Raw genomic sequence first — 26,525 nt, 5'->3', positions numbered from 1 at the left:
CACAGTTATTGCCCCTTTACAAAGTACTTTCAAATTTCACAAGTCAAACTGACTGTGATATTTATTATCCACTTGGTGCCCCGTAGGCAAGTTCTTATAAAACAACAATTTTATACAAAGATGAATTCCATTTCATCTGAGCTTACATTTGAGTGGTGTAAATTTGATTTGGTTTAATGTCCTTATGTGAACTTTTATTTTGAAATGCTGCCCAAATGCAGCGCAGGCATACTACTAAAAATAAAAAAACAAAAACAAAGAAAAACTAAACAAATGCTGCCCTGAAGAAAGAAAGAACATGCCTGAAACCAATAAAGTACAACTAAGCACACTGAACGAACAGTGCTTTGACGTTTCTGCGCGTTGTAGAAATGCGTATGTCAGGGGAATCAAATGCCAGGCAAACCCTATCCCTGTGTGTTACTCATGGTATTTGGTGACACAATAACAATACAGTGCATCAGTCTGATAACAAACTACCTAAATGTATTTGCAGTTTGATGAGAGTTATTCCGTCATTTACAAAGAAGCCTTTTAACGTTACAGTGCCTCCGTTCATAAGGGCCAGTGGGCCATTGTGTTAGCTTCCCCTCAATTTACCGAGAGTGTCGCTGTTTCTACATGATAACTCAAAACAGCAAAACAGACTGGGGGTAAAGGGAAGGAAAAGCAGAGAGACTCGTCTCTGGATTGAAGTAGGTGGAGTTTGGGGCTCTGAGGGAGGAAAGACGACTAGCAAAGAAAAAGAGAGAAAGGCAGACACAACAGAATCGGGGGGAGGACGGTGGATTAACTGCGTCAACTGAAATTAGATTAATTTAAAGAGAGGTGCCGCCGCGACCGAGTGGGAAGGCAGGCAAGATGATAGCGCCTTATTTCCTGGAAAATTTCTGGGTAGGTGGTTGTTTTCCTGGGCATTACATTAGTTGGTGGGATTGATTGCCAATTGTTATGTTTAAATCCCCTCCCATTCTTATTTAGTAAACGTTACAAGTGCAATTTGTTGTGGTAAAATGTGCTTTCTTGTTCCCCACTCGGGAATCGGAACGCTTACCAGTAAGACACGAGTGCTGAGGACGCGCGATGAAAGCTGTTGCACTGTAGCCTCCTCTGGGCTACTTTATTCGGCGAATTCCGTCTTGCCACCCCGGGGATTGGGCCTTGGTGAACTCCATCTAACTGGGCAGCCGGTGGGAGTCCACCTCTGTTTAACCTAATTGGTAGTCATGAGCTATCTTGGAATGTTTATGGTCCTGCCCGGGGAAGCCATTGGGTATTGTAGCTGTCATTCACCGGGTGCGACTCGTCATTTTCTTCCGTAATTAAGTTAGAGTGAGACACCAGAAAAACACACACGCCAAATATGTTTTAAGATAAAATTGACAGCAGGCATTCTGTTCGTGCAAATAGCCTATATGCAGCTACTTCCCTCTTGAACCTTACATTCAAGTCGGAATGAAATGAACTGGTCGTACTTTGACCACATCATATGTAGTTTAGACGTGGCTTAACGTCTATACCTCTGTAGCGAGTCAGGAACTGCCTATCCAGATGTTATTGTGTAAGGGAGTCTGTAGTCAAAGAAAGTCGTTTTATTTAAGTCTTTTTGCGCAGTGAAATTCTTTAAGTCTGCTCTACTGTTTTAACGCGTACTCACACTTTGTCACAGACGCCAACATTGTCTCCTTCTGCTACAGTTTTATAAAAGTAATTCGCAAACGCACGTTCGTCATCAATACAATATTTGTCACGTCTTGTACGGACGTTATGAGGTAACTTTCCTTGCCCGCCGTTTCCTCCCATTTTTCTCTGTTTGTGGCATTCCGGCTCGTAGTCAGGAGACCTCAATCTTGTAGCAGATAAATGGAATTGTATTATATCGCTTTTGCGCATTACGCAAAATTAGTTGACTAATATTCTCTTGGTTTGCCCGAAATATTTGATCAGATGTCCATTTAGGCTACATGTATCATGTGGCTATCGGTGCTTAGCATCAGACATCAACTACTCCATTTGGAGTCAGAGGGCTCTTATAACCCCAGTGACAGACATAAAACAATGGACTTCATGAGGAAGTATTCCTCTTGCTATAATTAAAGGGTAGCAGTGTAGCTCTGTGCGTGTCTTTCTTAACCTGCACGTATCCACAGATGCTGCAGGAAATGTATTGGCTGTGTAGATAGTCATATCCACTGCTGACGACTTTGTAAATTAGAATAAATCAGTTTGGAAACAGACCAGAGAGTATGAGAGTGCGTGCCTATGTTTCTTAATAGTTAAGAGTCACATTCCATAAATGTTATCCAAGCTGTTGAGGAAGTGAGATGCTCGTTCTCTTTAATAATAATCAGATGGCCAAATAGCATTCACCCCCGGAAAGCCACCAGTATTCGAGTGCATGTGTGTGTCGGTGAACGTGAAAGTCACGGTTTGTTGATGTGAAACTTCTCACCGATGACATTTACTCTCTACTGGTGGCTCAGACAACTTACAGCTGTGTGGGGAGTGCAGTGCTTTGCTGTATCATGCTAAACTCTGCTTGAGTTAAAGCAACACCTGAGCGTGAGTTTGAACAGGCATTGGTGGACATCTGTGAATCAGTAAAGTAATGAAGTCTGGTGAACAGTGGGATCCCATCCATTTTTAATACCTTTAAATCTGCTTTAGCTTATTTGGCTAAGCTATGCCTCTTACTAAAACCCATGATGCATTAAATTAAAAGAGTGGTGCTATTTCAGTACATAGTCTGATTGAAAACTGCATAGATTCAAGAGAGTTTTTAGTAGCTTAGCGACTCAGGGCTGCACACCAGGAACTGGAGGATTGCTGGTTTGAACCTGAAGTGAGAGACCAAGGATGTTGACTGTGCATTGTTTCCTTTACACAAGCACATCAGTTTTGTGAGAACTTTTGTTAGTGGTCCATCAGAGTTTAGAAAAAGGTGACAAAGGTCAGCAGTGAGTTATATGCCAGACATCTCTGAAAGTTACAGAAAAATCATTCTGTACATTCACCTGGAAACCCTGTGAATCTTTGGAGGCGTCTGTAGGTTGTTGGTGAATAAGTTGTTGATTGACTTTGCTGTGAGTGAACTTTGAGACAGAAGACTAACTTTGGCTGAGTGATTTAAGAGTTTTTGAGTTGGTTTGAGAAATTTTTTTTGTTTGTTTGTTTTAAGAGGAATTATATATTCAACAAATAAATGATTGCACAGTAATACTTTAAGAAGTTAGGAGGGGAGGAAGAAGAAAACACATATAAAATGAATAACAGGAAGATGAACTGGGCTTTGAAAGGTTCCTGACCTGCTTTGAAAGGTCAGGAACAAAGACTTTTCTTGTGGGGTTTTATCTGCTGTGTCATTTTGTCTATTTTTTCAGTGAGTAGCCTTACCAGATGTGATAGGATGATAGAGAGAGTGAAATGATGCAAGAAGAGAAAGCAGTACAGAGAAAAGGAAGCAACAGAAAGAGGAGAAAGTGAGCAAGGGCTGGAGAAGAGGAATATAAAGAAAAAGTAAAGGCAGAAAGATGAGTATAGAAAAGAGAGGGGTGGGGGAGAGATGAATGAATTGGTGTGAAAGGGTGCAGAAGTAGAGAGGGAGGAAGAAAGAGGGAGAGAAGATGGAATGTTGGGATGTCTGATCATCAAATGGTTCTTTGTGTGTGTGTGTGTGTGTGTGTGTGTGTGTGTGTAGTCTGGGCTGTCAGGAAGAGAGGCAGAGCTATAATCAGCTGTGTGTTTGTAATGCAGAACACACACAGACATCCAAAGCACTGAAAGAGACACTCTCATTTACTCACTATCAGATTTTCACACATTCACTTCCATGCTCCTTCTGTCCATTTGTCTCCTCTCTCTCTCTCTCTCTGTGTGTCTCATTTTCACACACTTGACATCAGAAACATAGATTTACCTGGTCACACTTCTCTTTGTTGAACAAGGGAATAATTGCAAGTAATGCAGCTAGTGAATCTCACTGAGAAACAGACAGAGAGATGGCGACTGCTCACAGCATCATTTCATTCTGTGTCTCTCACAGGGGATGTGTCTCTCTTACTTTATTTCTTCTGTCTTTTTCTGGGGTAAATATGGTCCCCAGGCATTTGAGAGAGTTTGCCAGGATAAACATGCTACATGCCACTGCAGTGATTGTGGGCTAAGGAGGAAGAAATGGATTTGTGTCTGTCTGTGTGTCTGTATGTAAGCATCATGGGAAAATATGATTAGCTAACATCCTTAGGCCAACATTACACCATGGGCTGTTCTGCTTCCACAGCTTCCACACACACACACACACACACTTACAGGCCTGCTTCCTCTGAGGTGTTAGTTTTGAATCATTTTCTTTCTGTATGTGTGATTCTGTATGCGTGATCAGTACTTGCTGGGTCAGACTCTTTTTCAGTCTTTGATTCAGTCAGGCATATAAATACATGATTCAGGTTTGTTTCTGTTTGAATATGTGTCTCGCGCAAACAGGCGCGAGGGCAGCTCTGTTTGTTTGGGTTTGCGTTCTGTTGGCTGTGTCATTGGAAATGTTAAGTGGGTGGCAGGGCCCACACGTACACACACGGTGTGGGAAAAAAAGAACTAGGTCTCTCGAGTGTAGCCTAAACCAAACCCACCACAACAAAGATGGGTATGAAGAAAATCTCTTTCATTGTTCCCACAGACAAAAACACGTTGCCACATATATCCTCTCACCCTATCTAACCGCATTAGGTTGGTTTCCGTTTTATACTTTGTGACCTTAAACTTCAAACACTCCTCTCTAAACTGAGATGAAGATATTTTGAGACTCAAGATCAGTTAGATGATAAGGTGTTCCTCAGCTAAGGTTTCTGGAACATTCTATTGGAAAACATCGCTTTTCAGTTTCAGTGTGTGATCTCAGAAAATCTGATTTATTCAGCAAATAATTAGAGCTCAGCTGCATAAAAAAAGTCAACTGTATATTCATTTAAAAAAAAATCAGAAATGAAAGATGTTTCATGGGTTAAGCCAGAATTGTTTGCCCTCAGAATATGGTCATATTTTTCATGTACATGACAATAAATCCCATCCTTGTCTAATTAGTGTGTACTCACAGTGAGTGTCACTTAACTAGTGTAGAAGTTAAGCATTCATTTGTAACTGCAGGGCAAAGAGCAATATGTCATTATTATTAATCTATGCTCATAAATTTTTTTGCAAAGCCTGAAAGCAAAAGGTGTAGGTGCTAACTTCTTCTTTTAATGACCACTTGGTATTAGGCCAAATGAATGGGCAGATTATAAGTTCTCAGCTCAGTTGTGGATACCTTAGGAGCATCAGCTTTATCTGTTTTTCAAAAGTTCTCTTTGCTGTTTCACTCAGTCCATCTTATTTTATTGTATTGAATAAACGTTTTTAGTATGATAACAGATTAGCATGTTACATCTGCGCTCTTACTCTTTGCCCTCTGAAGTAGCAGCCTGCTCATGGCTGTCAAACAGATGTTGTCTGTGATGTCATGAAGTGGTGCATATTTTCCATCTGTTTAAGGAGAAAGCTTTCTTTGGGCCAAAGTCCAACAGGGCGTGTGAATTGTTACTGATGTGAAAAGCATCCCATAATTTCTGTGTGTTTTAGCATGACTGCGCGAGGGCCGTACATGCTCCTAACCTCACATTCAGCTGATCTGGTGATGAAGATTTAGCTTTATCTTGTTCAAAAGTAGTAGTATTGACAAGTCACACATTGGATTTCTCTGGCTGTATTTGATTAAGGCTCTCATGACCTGTCTTTTAATCCAGTGTTTGGTATCAAAATACTTTTTAGTAGCGATAGTAAAAAGTAGATTTCATATGGGAAAACGAGACAGGATGTGCCTGTTAAACTCTTTTTTTTCTTATCATAACAAAACAATCAGTTGTTTTCTTGAAATCACAAATGAATTATCTTGTTATCCCAACCTGACAGTTGTTTTCTGGAGGTCACAGCGATTTGTCAGGATTGTAACAGCCTGACTGAATGTGGACAGTCTGAAGTGAAACAAGCTGCAGAATGGAAGAGTGATGTTCACATAATCTAATACAGTGATTTACTGCACATTACCTTTTAAATTAAACTGTCTTCATCGTTACTCAGCGCTAAATGCCATAAGGGTGTAATTGTGTAATGAAAAAAAAAGAAGTTGTGATCTTGAATAAGCAATAAATTGCCATGCTGTGATTATGCCATAATTAATTAATTTGAGATCTTAAGAAAACAGTTGATTGTCATGTTATGATACTGAGAAAAAAAAAAGTTTGACAGACATTTCCTCTCTCAGCTTGCGTAGATTTAATCCTTAGTCGTGAGCGAAGATCGGTGAACTATAGATCTTTTTTGAAAAGCCATTGTCTTTTGGATGTTTGATTACAGAATTTTTCCATTGTCTTTTTGTCTGGTGTCTCTGGCGTTACACAGATGTCTGAGGCTGGCTGAAGTCTGCCCAACAAGTTCAGACAAAGGCACTGAGTTCAAAGGGCATGTGTGTGCCCCCAAATGACTGCATGCGTAGTGGAAGTGAACTTAAACCCTGTAATTGTCTTAGTTTTGTATTAGTGCATCCGTGGTTGAGTGTGGTTTTGTCAGTGATAGAGTAGTTGTACAGAAGGACCTTATTTCTTAATCTTTAAATATTCTTTCTCTCATTAATGTTGCTTAGTTAATATAGTAACCGTTTAGGCATCGATTGTGTAATCTTTGACCTCGGTTGTGCCTGGCTTTGCATTCATTTGGAATTCAGCAAATGTCCTTTCTTTCTGCGAATTGTAAGAAAAACCAGGGATCGTAAAGATCTGGTTACACATTGTCAAAGCTGAGGACTTGCCCAACTTTGGTCTGGCAGTTAGAGAATGATGCTTGTGTTTGTTAGCGTTGTGGGCCAGTTCTGTTCTGTGACATCTTCCTCTCTCATTTGTTACCTTTTGACGAATAAACCAATTGAATCTAATTGAATCCCTGGCCAGTCTAATGAACCAAATACAGTACGTGATCTGAAGAGTTCTCATACTTTGCTTTGTACGCTTAATGACTGTACCTTAAGCACAGTCAGCAGAGCGCGCAGAGTTAAAATGTGAGCTGTTTAAAGTGTGTTAACATGAGCTTGCCTGATGGCGTCCAGTTAGATGACTAAGGACTGTGGAACAGGATGAAAAAGCGCTAACCCGCTTTGGACTGAAAAACAACTCTGATGGAACTAATTTGTACCTACTGTGACCTCATCCGTTTACCAGTGAGGTTTGCTGTGTCCGAGTCCAAGTTTTGAAACTTTTCGTTGTTCTTGGGTCCTTTTCCCCTCATTTTTGTCCAGAGAGAGTAATCCATAATGTAGTCCATGTGAAAATTTAAGTATGAGGAGGGGTGTGGGATTCCTCCCTTTTTTTTTCTTTTTTTTTTTTTTTTCCTTTTTTATGAAATGTGTTGCTTGTTTGGGTTCTGTTTTATTCTCATCTGCACCTGTGCAGTTTCAAAACGACCTCTGTGTGGAGAGGAACCGCTGTCATTAAGTTGCTGTTCTGTCCATATTAGTATAGTCTTTTTTTGTGTGTATATAAGGGTGTGTTCCCTGTGTTTCTAAGAACCTGTGGTAATGGGAGGTCCAAAAAACACATCTACAATGTGTCACACATAGAGAGAGAGAGAGAGAGAGAGAGAGAGAAAGAAAGAAAGAGAGAGAGAGAGAGAGAGACACTCTGAGGGGTCATTGCTTTTTGCAGCTGGTCGACTAACTGGGACTGTTTCCCAGTCCGTGAGTGAAACCAGTGTTCCCCGCTGAACCCACACACACACACACACACACACACACAAATCTGTTTATTCCTACTTAGTCCACAGTCACTAAAGTTGCATGTAGTACGTTTATGCTTGTGAGCACGTGTAATTTGTGTGTTTAGTGCAGTGATTTTTCTCATAATGTTCTCTGAGCTTTTTGAAACAAAGTTTTTAATGAAAACTGTGGTTAGCCATTGCTTGTGCCTTTGAATAGCTCAGTACACACACACACACACACACACACACACACAGACACCCTCAGACCGAGTACCATGGACAGCAAGTTATGGAGTATAGTCCTATGAACCAAACTGGGGTTTCTCAGACTGGCCTTGAAAGGGTTTGTGAGGGACCAAAACCTCCCAAATGACTGGAGCATTAAACTTCTAATCAGCACAAATGTGCTCTTTGTACAAGAAATATGCTATAAATTTATATGTCAGCATTATAACTTCACATGACAGTGAATGCTGTTTTTCCCATTTGTCAGGGATTCTTGTTTTTTGTTACTGGATTATAATGACAAGAAGTGACCAAATGCTTTGATTCAGTTCTTTCTCCCTCTCTCTCTTGCTCTCTGTCTCTCTCTCTCTCCCTCTCTCTCTCTCTCTCTCGCTCTCGCTCTCGTTCGCTCACTCAGCATGTTCAGAGTTACCTCTTCATGTCTTTCTCAGATGACACCTGTGATAGACAGAGTACACATCCCAGCTGCTGCTGTGATCTGCTGACTGTCCTCTACAAACCCCTTTTATTTAGACTTAAAACATTTATGTGAAAACAAGTTTGTGATTTTGATTAGTATGTGCAAGCATATAGTTGGCCCAGTGTAGTCACATGATCCACATGAACCAATGAAAGAGCACTTAGTGTAGCATTGTGCTGTGTATGAAAGGTGTGGTCGCTAAAAACCTGTTTCCTGAGTTTGTTTTTGTTTTGCTTTTGTGTCTTTTTTTTTTTTTTAATATTACTGCATTCCATGTCACAGTGTGCAGGGAACAGAATGGTGACCTTTTCCTGTTACCGTCCCTGAACACACGTACACATGGTTCTGATATTGCGATGTTTGCAGTGACCTTAAACACTAAAATGAAAGTTAAACACTCAAACCCAATACACAAATACAGTCTCTAAGCTTACATCCCAAACAGCAGGCTACACTCCTACTCAAATGCACACACATACACACACACACAAACACAGATTAGATTTAAGGCAAAAGCTATACCCAAGGCAGGCCGTGTACAGCGCTGGTTAAAGAGGCTGAAAACCCCTTGCATTACGGTACATGCTTTAGCCCCTGTAGCTTTTATTAGGTCATTTCCTGGTGCAGTTTCATGTGTTTTGTTTTGTTTTTTTTCTTTCCAGCTCTGCGATGCTTTTAGTTACAGCTTACTGCCATATTGTGACAATCATAAAATTAACTTTAATTTTCTGTAAATGACCTCACAAAACAGCCATACCGATAGACATGATGTCATCCTCTCAGAACTAACAACTTGTTGTTGCATTGGAATTGAAGCCTGCGTGACATCATTGGCTGTTGCTATGTTGTAATTTTTTTTTTTGACTGACAGCGCACATGAGGAGGTCAGCGAGTGCAGGTTGCAGACCTCAGCACAGTCACTCAGAACAGATCTGCTGAGCAGACAGCGAAAGAGGAAAAGAGGGGGGAAAAAAAAGATTGACACATTTTCCTCTGATTTAAAGTAACACGCTAGTAAAACAGCACTGTGAACCTTCCTGTTTGTTACTGCCTCATTTGTGTGTGTGACTTTTGTGTCCCTTGTTGACTTGTTTTCAAGATGTTTTTCACAGGGTTGCTAAGTGAGTCTCCAGCTATTGGTTAAGAACTATGAAAAATAATGTATATGCAATTGAACCAGGACAAGTCTGAGTTTATAGCCCTCAGTATTAATAATGCATCTCTGTGAGGTTTGCATTTTTAAAATGCCGACACAGGACACCCAAAGCAGTGTCGCTATGGTTACATCGATTGAACTGCTCATTCTAACTTGGTCCAAACAGACTGAAGCTCTATTCTTCCTGTTCCTCTGTTGTAAAACATTTATTTTGATCAGTTTAAGTTAATTGGAGAATCATGTCTAGGATGAATATGGTGGATCAGCAAGTTCTTAGGAATCATTTGGTCGCCATTCAGGCCATGAGGGCGTTAATCTTGGAAAGAACCGACTTGGTTAGCGAAAAAACCTGTTATTTGTTTTTCTAATGTGTTTTTCTATTATGCAGGAAAAGGTTTGTTGATGCACTGATTGTTAATCGGAGTCCTCTGAGAAATATCCCCTTTTAATTTGGCTTTTGTTTTTTTGTTTGTTTGTGTTTTTGTAGGGCGAAAAAAACAATGGATTCGACGTTCTTTACCACAACATGAAGCATGGTCAGATATCCAGCAAGGAGCTGACGGACTTTATAAGAGAAAGGTGAGAGCAGAGTTTTTTTTTCTTTCTTTTTATCCTTGTGGTAATCCATTGTCCCTTAGCAAAACAATGCTAAAAGACTCATGCTGCAACAAGAGACACAGCCATTCACTGCTACCATTTCCACATTGAAGTTACACTATTATTATCATTATATTATATATATAGTACAGGAACCCTCATTTATTTTATTTCTGGCAAGACAGCTGTCAGGTGTGGAGCACATCAGAATCCTTTTAGACTAAACGCCATCTCTTTTCCTTTAATTATTACGTTTATTTTGCTCTATTTTATTTAAATATTACGCGTATTTCGCTTAATGTTTTCTGCTTGGAGAAAATGCAGCCCCGAAGTTGCACTAAAAAAGTTTAAACAACTGGCTTTAATTGGCTGTTGAAACTTTTGAAACCATTGTTGCATTCATACCTATGCAAAGTCCTGTCAGAGTGTGTGGGTGTGAGGTGTGTAAATTGCTTGGGGTGAGGATGTAGGATAGGTGACCACAGCTTCACTCTCAGGGTTTGGAAGGCCTGAAATGTCCCTTTTTAGTAGAAAAGACAGAAGTGATATTCCTGCCACAGCACCTGCTAATTACTTATTCATGCCATAATGCACACGCGCGCGCACACACACACACACACATATACAAAAGGAGATAGAGACCTGTCTGGTCTGTTTGTGTGATGTCAGTGTGAATTCTTTACCTTCTGAATTTCCATTGAGAGCTTTCAAAGCTAAAAACAATGTACAATGTAATGTAAATACTCTTGGTTTTCCAGTTTTACTGTTTGGTCTTCTGTGAGTCTTATGGAGCTGTGACTGACCACTCTCCTTCAGACAAAAGTGGAGAGACTAGTATTAAATTTAATGTGACTCTGAAATGCATATATATGGCAACATACTGGTTATTGTATCTACTGTTATTTGATTAGACCCAAAGACCTTTCCAAAAAAGCTTTGTTTCAGAGAGGATTATTTTACATTAACCACATCTGTTCTTAAAGTGATTACCTTAATCGATTAATCTTTCTTCAAATAACATTCTGGTATAAAACAAGACTGAACCATGTCTGAATGATTCCAGTCATTTTTTAATGAAAGTCCCCCCTCCCTGGCCAACGAATTCCTAGCAACAATAAATCTGTTTTATGGATTAAATAATTTGCTGCCTTTTTAAAAATCCCTTCAAAGTCAGTGACTAACTCTGAGGAATTTCGATCTCTACATTTCTACCAAAAGGTGGCTCTATAATCCCCATTACGGTTTAACTGACTGACTTTAAACATGCTCTTTTATACAGCTTACACAAGTGCTCAGTCTCAAGCTTCGCCTTTTTCTTCTGAGCACTTTTTACCCCCGCATCTGTCAGCAATGATTACCTTGTTTTTTACCATGACTTGCTTTGTCCTTTGGTTTGGTAAAACTTGGTTTGAGAACACCCTTTGCGAGTGTTGGAATTCCTCCTTGTGCTTGAACAGACTTAAATCTGACTGAGGTGTGTGAAAGGTGTGTCTGTGTGCACACGCAGAACTTGATCTGAGGCGTTAATTTTAGTAAAACATTCTTAAAGAGACGCAAATGTGAAAAAGTAATAAACTCATTTCTCTCCAGAGTCAACAGAGCAGTCAGCAGAAGCAAGTCAAATGAGTAACTTCTGTTATGTTTTTATGACAGTTGCAAATGCCAGTCTGTGCAGCTGATGTCAGGCTTTTATGTCATAGTTTGTATATAATATGGGCTGCTGTATGAGGTTGCATTGCGTACAGTGTGGGCTTGGCTGGTTTGTTATTAGTATGTTACATAAGCTGTATATGCTTAAATATATATTACATATGTATTACATACATTGACTATCTGTGTCTACAACACTGACTACTCTGTTTGTTGCTGTGGTTTGCACATCTGAGCTGTTTTTGCACATCTGAGCTGTTTACACAATTCACTATTGCCAGACGCTGTTTACACTGTCTATACTGTCATATACTGTTTATACTGTACTTATTGTGCATACTGTTTATATTGTTACTCCGTACTGTGTTGGTTCTGTTGCTGCATGGCACACTTGAGCTGTCTCACTATTCATTTACTACTGCTGAACACTGTTCATACTGTTTGATACCTTTTTTTACTACTTTATTGCTATTTTATCTTATTTGTTGTTCTATTTTGACCTTATTTGTTGTTTTTTATAGCATTGAGTACAGAAGTTGTAAACTTAATCTCGTTGTACCTGTGCAATGACAATACAGATATTCTATTCTGTTCTATTCCATATGTTGGCTTTGACTGTGGAAGGTAGACCTACAGTCATGCAGCAAAACACAGGGCTGCTTTGGCGCCTCCTGGTGTCAAGACATGGATGTTACCATGGTTTTCGGGAATAAGGAAAAAGACGGAAAGAAAGAATGAATAAAAGAATGATACGTTTTGTTTTGTTTTCCCATATCATAGCCTTCACTGTGTCTTTTATCTGACCCTGTTTTACTTTGATTGGCTGAAGTTTGACACTGATCTGCTCTGACTGCTGGTGTTCTTCTATCTTAGGGCCGCCATTGAAGAGGCATATGCCAGGTCAATGACTAAACTGGCCAAGTCTACAGGCAACTACTCACAGCTTGGGTAAGTGTTAGTGTGTCCTCTGTACAAATGTTTGCTTCATTGAAGTGTGTGTGTGAGTGTATGTAGTAATTTTGCTATGTCCTATATCTCCCACAATATTTGCCCTAGTTCTTGATTTTTATGTGTGTAAGTAGTAATTATAAAAGCTCTGATTTGTCTCTTCTGGGATGTTGTATTTGGTATGGGATTTCTGTCTTTCTCAGTGCGTGTTTAGTCATGTCGTCATGTTGTCTCCCTGACAGGACGTTTGCTCCGGTGTGGGATGTGTTTAAGGTGTCCACAGAGAAACTGGCTGGATGTCACATGGACCTGGTCAGAAAACTACAGGAGCTCATCAAGGAAGTTCAGAAATATGTGGAAGAACAGGCCAAAGCCCATAAGAAGGTAGAGAAAAAAAATAATTATCTTATCAGATTACATCTCTCTCCAATTTATTCCTCCACTGTGTAGCACACTGACCATCACCATGCCAAGGATCACAGGTAGGTAGCAGATTAACAAAAGAGTAGGAGTGGTACAGAATCCCCTCCAGCCCAACTGAACTTATTTAACTAAAAAGTTTGTCGCATTATCAAATATAAGAAAAGAATGTTAGTTTTGTGAAACCATTGAATGTGTGAACTAAAACTCTCAGATGATCAAAATGGTGGATGAAAATTCAAGTTAAAAAAATGCTCACATAATATTGAAATTTCATTAATAGATTGTATATCATTGCGTTAATTGCAATACTCAGTTGATTTTACTGTCTTATATTTGATAATGTGACGCACTTTTTAGTTCGTTAATGTAATCATAGTGAGAGAAAAAGAGAAGACTTGGGCAGTCAGAGTGAACAGCATTGGCCAAAAAGTGACGGTGTGTTGAGTGAGCACACTGTTGGTCATTTGTCTCAAGGTTGTTATGTTTTCTGGATGAGGTCAACTAGCCATCACTCATACTACCAATTAGAGTCTTGGTTTTGCTGGTTTTGGCTGGTAGTTTGAAGAAATAAACATTTAAGTATGTCACTTATGGAGTTCCAGTTTTAAAATATGATTGTACTGTGAATTGCCTCTCTCCTTGGCTAAATTCTAAATTCATTGCAATCATATGCCCCGAATAAGGATGGTGGGGTGTGTGTGTGTGTATTTGTGTGTGTATTTGTGTGTGTGTGTGTGTGTGCGCGTGTGTGTGCGTGTGTGTGTGTCTGCACTGCGTGTATCGGGAAACAGAGTTTAATATCCAGTGTCACGCTCCAAGGAGCAACTCATATTAAATACATGAGAGAGTTCCAGTTGGGTACACTGATAACGTATAAACTTTGCCTCTGAATTAGCAGGGCCATTAAACGTGCATGTGCGTGTGCGTGTGAGTGGGAGCATGTTATAGCTCTTTAATCTCTCACACAAAGTTAGTTTCTCACCATTCCTGTTTAAGCAGTCTTTCCCTTGCACTCACGCTTTTTCACTCTCCTACACTTTATCTCTCTCCATCTCTCTATCTGCCTGTGTGTATATTTGTGTATCTTAGCAGCTAACAACAGCAGTTTGTACTCTGTTCTGTCATCTGACATTAGAATTTTAGTTCACTTTTCAAGTTTTCACTTTTTTTTTCTTTTAGAAAAATACAAACACAAAATATGACACCGATGTGAAAATGTGGCTTTATGTGAAGCATTAGGAGTTGCTCTGTCATGTCTGCATGGTCTGCTTGTATCCATTACACTTCTGCCTAAATAGGTTCTGGCACATTTTGGTTGGATGTGACAGCATGTTGTACGTGAATGTGTATGTGTTCGTGTACGTGTTCTTTTGCTCACTGTTTTGTGTTTGTGTTCTGTTGTCTCTCTTTCTTTCTCTCTCTCTCTCTCTCTCTCTCTCTCTCTGTGGGGTGTGTAAATGTGTGTGCTGTCCACACTGTGATGTCAGACGAAGGAGGAAGTGGCATCCACACTGGAAGCAGTGCAGAATATTCAGAGTGTGTCTGCAGCCCTGCAGAAATCAAAGGAAAATTACAACAGCAAAACTCTGGAACAGGAACGCATGCGGAAAGAGGGAGCAGCGCAGAGAGACCTGGATAAGGTCCAAACACGCACGCACACACACACACACACACACACACTCTACAGATACTGAATCAATGAACTTAATCTTAAAAAAAAAAACACTCACTCTTAACTCTGTCACATAGATAGGCCCACGCCTCAGACATACTCACTAATACGTACACACTTCATTCCAGTGCAGCAGCAGAACTGATCTCAATGAATGTGTAAATATTCACACAGAAAACCTTATGGATGCATAAACTTATATGTTTCGTTGTTTTACTGTTTTAGGTTGGAGTAAAGGCAAAGAAAGCCACAGAGACATATAAGTCGTATGTGGAGAAATACGCTAACGCCAAGACTGAGTTTGAGCAGAGGATGACTGATACTGCACAGGTAAGTGTGTGTGTGTGTGTGTGTGTGTGTGTTTGTGTGTGTGTGTGTGTGTGTTCATGAGAGAGAGAGAGAGAGAGCGCATTCTGTGTATTTGGTCCTATCAACGGGATTGCTTTTTTTGGAGAATTCAAGAATTCAAATCACATAATATCTTCAAGTCAGACCAGCGCCAACAAATACACATTTGTCTCTTTGTGTGCCCACACATGCATAGACAGAAACACACATTATCTTGACTATTCACCCAAATAGATGCTGCTCTTCAAAAGTACACCAAGCATGTAGGGAAAGACACACACACACGCGCGCATAATCTGTGTGCAGATACATGATAGTTCTAGATTCTAAGATCTAGATTATGAGAGGAAAATTAGCAAAGCCCCTAAAATTCATTAACAAACTCAGCGCCTTATATACAGTACCACTTTTCAGATATATCATATATAATGACAGTTGACATATATATTACGTTTCACAACCTTGTTTTACAATTATGAAGTAATGTTTGCAAATAAATGAAGCACATTTTGCAAATGTGTCATGTTTTATAAACAAATATGACATGTGGTACAAATTCAAAACATAATTTGTAAATTTTACAATGAATATTGTGGATTCTTTCGCTCCATTTGAGAAACATGTCACTTTTCATTTCTTACAGCTTCAGTGACAATGTTTTCGCAAACTAAATTTGGTTTTTCAAACATGCTTGGAAAATAATGGGACTAGTTGAGGGACTTGTCTTTCTTCCAGTTTTTTTCCCAGAGAAATAGTCACTAGGGAAGAACCTCTTGGTTTTCTGGCATGTAAGGCATGTTAAGTCACATGGTAGTCTATGCAATTTTCTTAAGGTTTAACATTTAACAAGTGCAAGGTGGGTTCAGGTCTGCAGAATTATTCAAAATGTACAAATAATGAAATAAATGTCATAAACTTCATCTTCGGGTAACCTCACCAACTTGAGCTGTCTATTTGAAACATCTAGAAACGTTTTAAATTCAAAGATCTGAAAACGCTTACATTATGTCGTATGCTCATGTGCAGTATTCAGTAAATGCCAGCAGTTTTGCTGGGTTAAACTTGAAATTTCATTCAATAATATGGGAATGGATTTTTTCATTATCTCTCCCAGTAAACTGGATTAATAGTTTTAGCCTGGAGCCTGCTGGGAGTTTATACAGTTGGCATATTTGACTCCTCTGTTGCTCTCTATGGCCCAGAATACGGTCCTGTTATGTCTAAGCCAATTAGTGTGCATCAGAAGTAGGGGTGTCCCCGACTAAGAACTTACAGAGTCGAATCTGATTGGTCAAGTCTTGCCAATTGTCAATTGATCGTTGAATCATGTTTTTTTTTTTTTCTTTTTTTGGGTTTTTTTTTTTGCCTGATTGATCCGTGTACTCATTTGTGACACTGGCTTCCATTTTTTCCACACCATACAAAAGAGCTGAAACACCCTATTAAACAATTTGTCTTCTTGCCTTTTCATAAGAATTTATTTTATAATAGGACGTGTTCCATCCTTTTTCTCACTCATTATTTGAAAAGTCTGCATTATGGTGACCTTATAGCGACAATAAATATGCCCATTTAGAACATAGAAGGCCCATATCTCACAGTAAAAAAGAAACCAGACTATGTATGTACACAACTTTTTTTTTTTTTTTTCGCGCACAGAAACAACTTGATAATGAAATGACCAAAACTGAAACGAGACTGTCAAGTGTGGGCATATCAAACATCAAACAAAGTGGCATATAAAAAAATGACCATAACAAAATATAGGTTTAAATAACAAATGGGCTAATATGTGCCTTGGATTTTTATCTTTTTAAGTTAAGGTGAATCCCTACAAGCTACAAATTAAAGCCAATATGGAATAAACACGATTCGTTAGACAATTCCTGAACATTAACATAAGTTAATTAAAAGTGCAGAACAACATCAACGCAAAGTAGAATAAAATGTACAACAAGACTTTGGATTAAATAGAATGGGATAAACCTCATAAATAACAAATCACTAACTGCAGAGAGACCTAATGGACTCTCAGCACTGCAGATAGGCCTAATCCTTTCACTAGACAGCTTCACAATGTCAGTAAATCAAATTAAATCAGCTGAAATTTCCTGTGTCAGCCGCTCGCTTGATTATTTTCAAATTGTGCTCGAGCATCGAGCATGCGGTAAAGTACAGACCAATGGTGATGCAAAAAAAAAAACCAAACAGAAAAGGCTAGATATCATGACGTATGGGGAGATTTTTTGCCAACAATTTCTTTGTATCTTTGCATATCTGACTCCATATTTTTTAAGTAAAATTAGAAAACTGTGTAAGTAAACAGTCATAATAATGTTAATAATCTTATAGCAAACTTTTATATGCTTTTGTGTGTGTGTGTGTGTGTGTGTGTTTGTGCATATAAATAGAAATTCCAGGACATTGAAGAAAACCATGTTCTTCAAATGAAGGAAATTATCCAGTCCTACTCCCGCTGCATTGACGAAACACATTTACAGATCAGAGAGGTGAGTATGTATGTGCATGTGCATGTACACACACACACACACACACACACGTTTACCATGAGTTTGTCATGACCCTCTGTGTGTGTGTGGGTCCATTGATGTGGTATTTTTTTGTTTTTATAAGGAGCATTCATTCTTTATATGCATTTATGTTTAACAATTAAAAGCCTGAAAACCCATCCTCATCACTCACTAAATCAACTAACATCTGAGTTATTACACAACTATGTTCACCATACACAGATACATTATGGTTTTCATATTCTTTTAGGGACTTACTCTAAATAAAGATAAACAACCCAACTTTAGCTATAAATATTTTAGCGGTCTTTGTGTAACAGTGACATCTTAAAAAAAAAAGGTCCCTCTGAAGTGGAGAGTAGTTAACCACTCTACATGTCAGATATTCACAGTCCTCAAGGGAATGTCTGGTGTATGTGATGCCACATCAGCATAGCACACGCACGCACGTATGCACGCGCGCACGCACGCACACACACACACACACACACACACACACACACACACCCGCGCACACACACACACACACACACACCCGCGCACACACCCGCGCGCACACACACACACACACACACCCGCGCACACACGCACACACACACACACCCGCGCACACACACACACACACCTGCGCACACACACACACACACACACACACACCCGCGCACACACACACACACACACACACACACACACACAATACATTCATTGCATTCACATGACTCAAATAGCTGTTAAATTACATAAGTTGTTGCTCACATTTGTGTACCTAGATAGAATTGTATTTTGTGTAAGTTCTGTGTGTGTGTCCAACCACTTTAGGTTGAACTTATACCAGCAGTAGAGAATATGAACACACTTTTTTAACACACTTTTTCTGGTGTTTTATGCAGATTTTTGTGTGTGGTAGGAGTAAAGGAATGTTGAAAAGATGTTAGTGGAACAGCTTAGATCTATTGACAATAAAAGATAACAGCAGATAACAAAGCTGTTCTGCAATTTCAACAGTGACCATAGAGGGCACCATACTCCTGTATATTCAGTCATTCTCTCACACACACACACACAGACACACACACACGGAGTGTGTAGCTGTGTGTAATTAAATGGCTTGAAGGTCAGGGATTTGCTCATCCAAACATCTGGAAAATCTCTGTCTTTTGCGAGCACACACACACGCACTTTTTTCTCATCCCTTTGGTGAGATAGAGAGTACATTAGTCCAGCTTGCTCTGGAGAGGGGTGGGGTAGGGGGAAAGAGGGAGTTGGGGTTTGGTTGGCGTGACAAGGTGGATGTTCATACATGAAATATCAGTCAGGTGCAGTTCACTGTCCTGTGATGCCATAGTGGTGCGTGTGCGTGTGTGAGTCTCATAATTTCTGTCAGAGGAAATCACCATTCGGCCATTCGGCCTCAGAAAACAAACAAACGTACAAGCAAATAAACAAACAAACAAACAAAAAACAGTAAATATAATAACAACACCATAACTTGTAAACTCTGCCTCCTTTGACCGCTGAACCATCGAAGTACAACTAGACGTTCAAAATAACACAAAAGCAGAAAACATTAGAATAGCAATTACCCTGAAACCCAAACTGAAGAAACTATTTGTAGTTAAAGTGTATTGCCCAAGGCTGTTACTGCTTACTGACTGTAACATTTCTGTCACTTCTTAAAAAACGAAAAAAAAAAAAAACCCAAAGCACTTAAAACCCAGAACACGGTTTCCAAGGAGACTTAACGCAGCTTCTTTAACAAAAACACAAACGGATATGTACACAAATCTCACACGACAGTCAATCACAATAAAATGTACTTTAGTACAAAAAACCTTAAACATTCTCTCACACTGTAGATTTCATCTCCCCAAAACACAAACACACACACACACACTCTGTAAGAGGCATTCCTCAACACACACACACACACACACACACATACACATACACTCAGAGTTTAGCTTACTGTTTGCTGAAAGAGATTCTGAATGTGCATGTCCTAATCTTACACGCCTCACAATAAAAGAGCAGGAGTGAAGAAACTGAATAAACAATGACGTTATATATCCTTTCTCTGTGTGTGTGTGTGTGTGTGTGTGTCTGTGTGTCTCTCTCTCTTATTCTCTTTCTCTCTCTCTCTCTCTTTCTCTCTTTCTGTCCCCCTCTCAACTTATCTCTTGCCCTTGTTGTTGGTGTGTAGGTCCATAAGGAGTTTGTGCACAACATGGAGAACACATCGGTGGAGAGTCTGATCCAGAATCTGGCAGAGAGCAAAGGAACTGGGAAAGAGAGGCCAGGTAAGACTACACACACACACACACACACACACACAACATTTTGTCTTGGTTACCATAGCATGGGGGAATTTACACAGGAGGTATTGTTCAGCCATGACCCCTTAGAGAGAGAGAGGGAGAGAGAGAGAGAGAGAGAGAGAGAGAGAGAGAGAGAGAGAGAGAGAGAGAGAGAGAGAGAGAGAGAGAGAGAGAGAGAGAGAGAGAGAGAGAGAGAGAGGGAGAGAGAGAGAGAGAGAGAGAGAGAGAGAGAGAGAGAGAGCAGTCTGGGTTAGCGGTCACATGCTAAATGGAATGTCAGGGTAGCCCCATTTCACAGGAAATATGTCAGATTGAGGACTGAGCTCAGTGTGGCTAATACTCTCTCTTTTTTCGTTTTCTTTACTTTCTCTCACTCTCCTGTACTCTTTTCACCATCTTTTAGTTTCATGGGTTCTTCCTGTATTCTTCTTATCCCTCCTTATTTCTCTCCTTGCCTTCCTTTTCTCCTGTCTCCTTGTGATGACCTGAGTCACTACAGTTGCTTTACTGCAACCAAACTGCCCTCTTAGTGGTGTGTAAGCATCGTTAGAATGTCTCTAACGAAACTGCCCTCTTAGTGGTGTGTAAGCACCGTTAGAATGTCTCTAACCAAACTGCCCTCTTAGTGGTGTGTAAGCATCGTTAGAATGACTCTAACCAAACTGCCCTCTTAGTGGTGTGTAAGCATCGTTAGAATGACTCTAACCAAACTGCCCTCTTAGTGGTGTGTAAGCATCGTTAGAATGACTCTAACCAAACTGCCCTCTTAGTGGTGTGTAAGCATCGTTAGAATGACTCTAACCAAACTGCCCTCTTAGTGGTGTGTAAGCATCGTTAGAATGACTCTAACCAAACTGCCCTCTTAGTGGTGTGTAAGCATCGTTAGAATGTCTCTAACCAAACTGCCCTCTTAGTGGTGTGTAAGCATCGTTAGAATGGTTGTCTTACCCACCACATTTGTGTTGGTGAACTATTATGGTATATATTTTTAACATATCAGTTATAAATATGTAGTCACATATATAGTATGGCAGGTGTTAGTATGTGTATATACAGACATTCTGAATCTTACACACTGCACCTTTAATCTCTCAGCCAGCCATCTTAACTTTGATCGAAAACACACGCGCGCACACACACACACACACACACACACACACACAAAATCTCATCTGTTGTGACAGCGGAATTAATTTAGACTAAAAACAAGTTTTGCCGCCCCCCCCCCAAAAAATTTCCTGCTCTGTTATCAAGCTGTTCATTAGGGATCGCAGAGGCTGTCAGAACAATAACCTGCCCGCAACGCTGATGAGGTAAACGCAGCGATAACTGTCACGCCGCCTTCCCAGAAAGAGAGAGAGAGCAGGAGAGGGCGAGAGAACAAACTTTGTGAGGCGGAAACAATTCTGAGGTGCCGTGCTGGGAGGGAGGGCGGGGTTTGTGTGTGCGTGTGCATGTGCGTGTGTGTGTGTGTGTTAGAGTAGTGGGGCGGGGGGTTGGAGTGTAGGGGGGGGGGGGCGGGCAGAAGTTCACTGATATCCAGCTGAGCTGGGAACTGGCAACTGGCCAGGCACGCAAACCCTCCTCACACTTCCTGTCTCAGCCCCGCCCCACGGACGCAATTTAAAACACGCACACACAGCCTCTGATGCGTGCGTGACTGTGTTGCTCCTATATACTCACAATAGCGTATTTCCATACTCATTCATATATAATATATACACATATGCATATACACAGATGTATGCTGGCTGTCAGTCTATGATATGTTTAAAGAAAAGTGTCAGGACTTCTCCAGGGTTAGGCGGAGTTGGATTGTCTGTGTGTTTGACTTCATGTGTATGAATGCTGTCTGAATAAATCTTGTATTGTCATCAACCTCTTCCTGTCCTGACTCTGCGTACTGTAGCAATTACTTTTCTGTTCTGTCTTTCCAGTTACACAGAAGTGATTTTTGGACACAAGCGAATGTGTGTGTGTGTGTGTGTGTGTGTCTGTGTGTGTGTGGGTACTTGTTCCAGTCTTTTCTTTTTTTTCCTCTGTTCTGTAATTAGAATTGGTCTGTGTTTGGATAAGGAAGTGATTGCTGTCAGTAAGTAAAATCAGCCATGATATTCTGTGGAATTATGATAAATGTTTCTCAGAACCATCATTAAATAAACCTCCTTGCCCAGTTCATCTGGAAACTCTGAAGAGAGAGAGAGAGAGAATGGGATAATCTCTGTCTATTTCTCTGATGACGTGTACCTTGTTTTGATTGGAGCAGACTGCACACACACGAACACTAGTCACGATAGAGACAGAGGGAAAGGGAGCAAACAGAGAGAAAGCAGAAAGAGAGAGAGAGAGCGAGCGGGCACAGTGGGAAAGAAATGAGAGGTAAACGGAGATAATAATGCTGCTCTTGCACACCAGAGTAGATTGGTCATTGCCGTACTTTTATCCAATCCACTTGATGTGATGTGATGCCGCTTGTTTCACATTTTGCTCTCACACTGAACAATACGTCAATTCTGCTCTCAGCTGGCCACCTGCTTCTCAAGGGAAATTGTATTAAGCCCACATCATATATGTTTGAGTTAAGTATCGTGTGCCCCTGTTTTTTCAGGTCAAGGCATTCTTGTGCATATGAAAATATTGCCCAAGGCACTTTCTCTCTCTTTCTCTCTCTCTCTCTCTCTCTCTCTCTCTGTCTCTCTCTCTCTCTCTCTCTCATGCATACACACTCACAGTAGTCTGGTAGCATGACCCGTTCTTCGTTTCTTCCACATGCATTAGCTTTTCTGCGTGTAAACACACAAAGGGAAAACTCACTTAAGGGCTCTTAGCAGAGATCAGAGTCTTTTCTCCTCTTAACTCCTCTCTTTTCAGACTCCTCTGGCTCAGTCACGGAAGCACAGGTACCATACTTATACGCTGGGCTCCAAGCTGCTCCCTGAGAGACTGGGCACGTGAAGTAAACGTTTCAGTTATTACAGGGGAATATGGTGCGTTTTGAGTATATTATTACATATTTGGGACATTATTTAAGCCCCTCCTCTCAGAAAATGAATGCTGACTAAAGAAGAAGATGTCTCTTTCCATTAAGAGTTACCTTCAGTTTTTTTAATGATGGCAAGAATTTGGAAAGAGCTGCTCTTTTTCTGCTTATTTGGAGTGTTTATCAAGCCGGCCATGTGACTGTAATTGTCAGTATGCTTGCCAAACACTGATATGGATGTTTCTGAATGGGTCTGGTATTGGTGATAGGAATAGTGTTGGGTGCTCACTGCATGTTTACCATGCTCCGGTTTCATCTTTATCAGCCACTTTCAGGAGAGTCAAAGAAACAGAATCATGAATAGTCATGGCAGATATCCACAGAAAGAGGGAGAGGGAGGGAGAGAGAAAGAGCATGTGTTTGCGTGTAAACTGGTGTGTTAGTTTTAGATTGCCTGCCCCTGCATGTCAGTGTATTTGTGTTGCCCTCTGAGTGCAGAAGCTTGAATGGAGAGTTATACGACTGAGGAGCACCTAATGAAGCAGGTGCTGTGTGTTGCTTTTAACACGGGCTGTGCCATTCTAATATCTTATTTAAACCTGTATAAATGGATCCTTTTTCTTTCTTTCTTTCTTTCTTTCTTTCTTTCTTTCTTTTTCAGATGATGGAAATCTGTTTTTGTACCATCTCTTCAGATCAAACTGTATAGTTTTTGTTTTGTGATATGTTTGTTTTTTTGAACACTCTCTGTCATACAGACTGAGTTCACTCTGTGTGTGCTCTGTGTTCTGTGTGTATTGAGTGTGTTATAAGCTGTTTGTTATGACTCAGGGGGGTCATCACATCTGCTTGATGGCAACTAGATATACAGCTGACTCCGTCATTTACCATACACATCATTTACCCTGATAGCTCTGATACACAGGCCTGTGAGTGTGTGTGTGTCTGTGTGTGTGTATTGAGGAGGGGGGTGCAATTCACTGGCACATGTCTTTCATTTTGTACTAGGAGAAAAATGTGAACCTGAAAAAGGAATAAACTGACCACATAATGACCCCTAGATTTAATATGTTTGTATGTTTATATTTTTGTTTATTTATTTTTTAGGGCCCATTGAGTTTGAGGAATGCAATGTTTCCATAGCCACTGAAGGTCAGTACTTACAATCAGTTTTTTTTCACCCTTTTCACTTTCTTTTTCTCCCTCTCTCTTGATATCTATCTATCTGTGTGTCTGTGTTATTTTTCATCATGCCATCTTTTCATTACATCACAATATCCAAAATCAGTAAATGGTCAAATTAGTGAAAAAATTATCACTGGACATTTACCTCAGAGCTGAGATCATCCTCTGAATACTCATTGTTATACTCTCTGCTGTGTAACAAGGTGCCAAACCCAGAAAGCGTAAGACATTTGCCATCCCAGGTCGGAGGAAAGACAAAGACACAGACTCCATGTGAGTTCAGACACGTTTTTGAAAATTCCCCACTCACTCTGTAGCTTTGGTGTTTGTTTCCAGTTTGGTGGTGCTTTGGTTCGTCTGTTTCATTTTTTTTTGCTGTTAAAATGAGTGTTTCATCTCTGTGTGGAACTCATTAAAGCTTTCTAATGAAACTGTATCTGTCACATGAATCCCTCATTGCGAAAATATCAAAATGTCTTGTTTTATTTTAGTTTAAATGTGTTAAAGGTGTGAGATGTTAATGGATCTGAAGGATGTTTGAAATACAAATCATTAAAAATCTTCATTTTTAAACAGTTCAGAAAAATATGGATGATCTTTCCCTAAAAGTATTTGGATAATGTTAATCTCTCAGATATTGGACATATTACTCTCATCACATTGTGAAAGTTTGTTTCTCTCTCTTTCTCTCACAGGGAGTCGACTGAAGTCGAAGCTGTTGTATGTGCATTATTCTTTTTTTTAATTAAATGTTTTGAAATTTTAATCAATGGCTACACCCCTTCTAATTGACACTTGTCTTTGTCTCTTGAACGTAATGCTTGTCTTATTTCAATAGTCATAAAAGAGATATTTGTAGTTGTCATAATTGTTACTGTATTGTTTCTAGCATTAGGAAAGGAGTAGAGTTGTTAAGCTGAAGGCAGTTCAGCATATTCAAGTCTTGCTAAACCTAATTCAGACATGTTTTGTGTCTTTTGAAAACACTTTGTCTTAATGTAGAATGCCACCAATGGAACTCCACCAGGTTTCTATGGGGCCATTGATATCCAGAATGCTGTAAGTATGCATAGGTGCTTCATTATCTGATCTTCTGAAACAATGTCTTTCCTTCTCACCCAGTTTAAATGAAATAATTATTATGTTCAATGTAATTCACTGGTTTGTATAATTTAAGAAAGCATTTTAAATAATTTGTCGTAATCTGTACCCTGAAATTTCATGATATTTGTGTAAGTAGAAAAAACACAGTTGGTATCGATATCGTAATGCAGTATCATTATGTATTGTTGTGTTATAATTGTACGTGATGAAATTCATTGCTTGTGCTGAATACTTTCTGTTCCAGAACGTTCCTCGGGTAGACGAGGAAGGTTTCTGTATCAGACCGGAAGTCAACGAGAATGATATCCTTTTTCTGTTTATTGTTCACACAGCTGTTCACCAATTCTGTAGATACATACCACCAGCTTTGCTGGATTATGACAGTTTGCAAATTAGATGGGAAACACTGGGAACATTTGACTCTCCAAACTCAACTTTTGTCTTAAGTTCTCTTGTTTTTTTTCCATCTCTTAATCTGCTCTGTACCTTTACCTGTTTCCTGCTCTGGTGCTAATGTTTTCATGTGACTGTCACCAGTGTTCCCTATACTGTTTGTGTTACTGTTGTTCTGTAACCAAACTTCTTCTTTCTTCATTTGAGCTCTCTTAAAACCGTCTCTATCTTTGGAGCTAAGCCAAAAACAGGCCTGAAAAAGAAAAAAAATGATATGCTTTCCACAGTTTTAATTGGTTTTGAGAATGTATGTGCTTTGTTTCATGCCCGTTCTGTTTGCTTCCTTAATGTTTCGCTCCACATGCCAAAGATAACTCTTTCTACTCATCCAGTGACTCAGAGGATGATGATGAACCTAGAAAGTTCCACGTGGAGATCAAACCAGTTCAGCCCAACAATGGCACGCACCAGAGTAAAGCCACCATAGATGAACTCAAAGCTTCAATTGGAAATATTACCCTGTCACCATCCACCACGGTAAATACATACATACACACACACTCACACACAGACAGACAGTGTGTTTATATATTTATATATATATGTGTGTGTGTGTAGACGCAGAGATGCTGAGAGTGAGTTCCTATTGGCCTTGCTCTATGTGATTTGATTGGTTAATGTGACCTCATTCATTGTATTCAGTTGTCTGTCTCTCCCTTCTTCTTCTCTGTCTCTTTG

General features: G+C 39.8%; 1 protein-coding gene across 1 annotated transcript in view; it reads left to right on the top strand.

Annotated features, from left to right (window-relative positions):
• Positions 1 to 753: 753 nt before the first annotated feature.
• Positions 754 to 26,525, top strand: part of fcho2 (FCH and mu domain containing endocytic adaptor 2) — a 41,221-nt gene continuing 15,449 nt past the window's right edge. The window contains exons 1-14 of the mRNA XM_030786890.1: positions 754 to 894; positions 10,129 to 10,220; positions 12,762 to 12,836; positions 13,079 to 13,220; positions 14,747 to 14,899; positions 15,157 to 15,261; positions 17,691 to 17,789; positions 20,011 to 20,107; positions 24,213 to 24,257; positions 24,494 to 24,563; positions 24,986 to 25,010; positions 25,293 to 25,349; positions 25,639 to 25,696; positions 26,149 to 26,324. Of these exons, the coding sequence (XP_030642750.1) occupies positions 862 to 894; positions 10,129 to 10,220; positions 12,762 to 12,836; positions 13,079 to 13,220; positions 14,747 to 14,899; positions 15,157 to 15,261; positions 17,691 to 17,789; positions 20,011 to 20,107; positions 24,213 to 24,257; positions 24,494 to 24,563; positions 24,986 to 25,010; positions 25,293 to 25,349; positions 25,639 to 25,696; positions 26,149 to 26,324 (1,227 nt within the window). The 5' untranslated portion in view covers positions 754 to 861. The remainder of the gene's footprint in view (positions 895 to 10,128; positions 10,221 to 12,761; positions 12,837 to 13,078; positions 13,221 to 14,746; positions 14,900 to 15,156; positions 15,262 to 17,690; positions 17,790 to 20,010; positions 20,108 to 24,212; positions 24,258 to 24,493; positions 24,564 to 24,985; positions 25,011 to 25,292; positions 25,350 to 25,638; positions 25,697 to 26,148; positions 26,325 to 26,525) is intronic.

Source organism: Chanos chanos, chromosome 10, assembly GCF_902362185.1.
Source record: "Chanos chanos chromosome 10, fChaCha1.1, whole genome shotgun sequence".
NCBI lineage: Eukaryota > Metazoa > Chordata > Actinopteri > Gonorynchiformes > Chanidae > Chanos > Chanos chanos.
The sequence above is the reverse complement of the archived record's forward strand: the minus strand, read 5'-3'. Positions and strand labels throughout refer to the sequence as shown.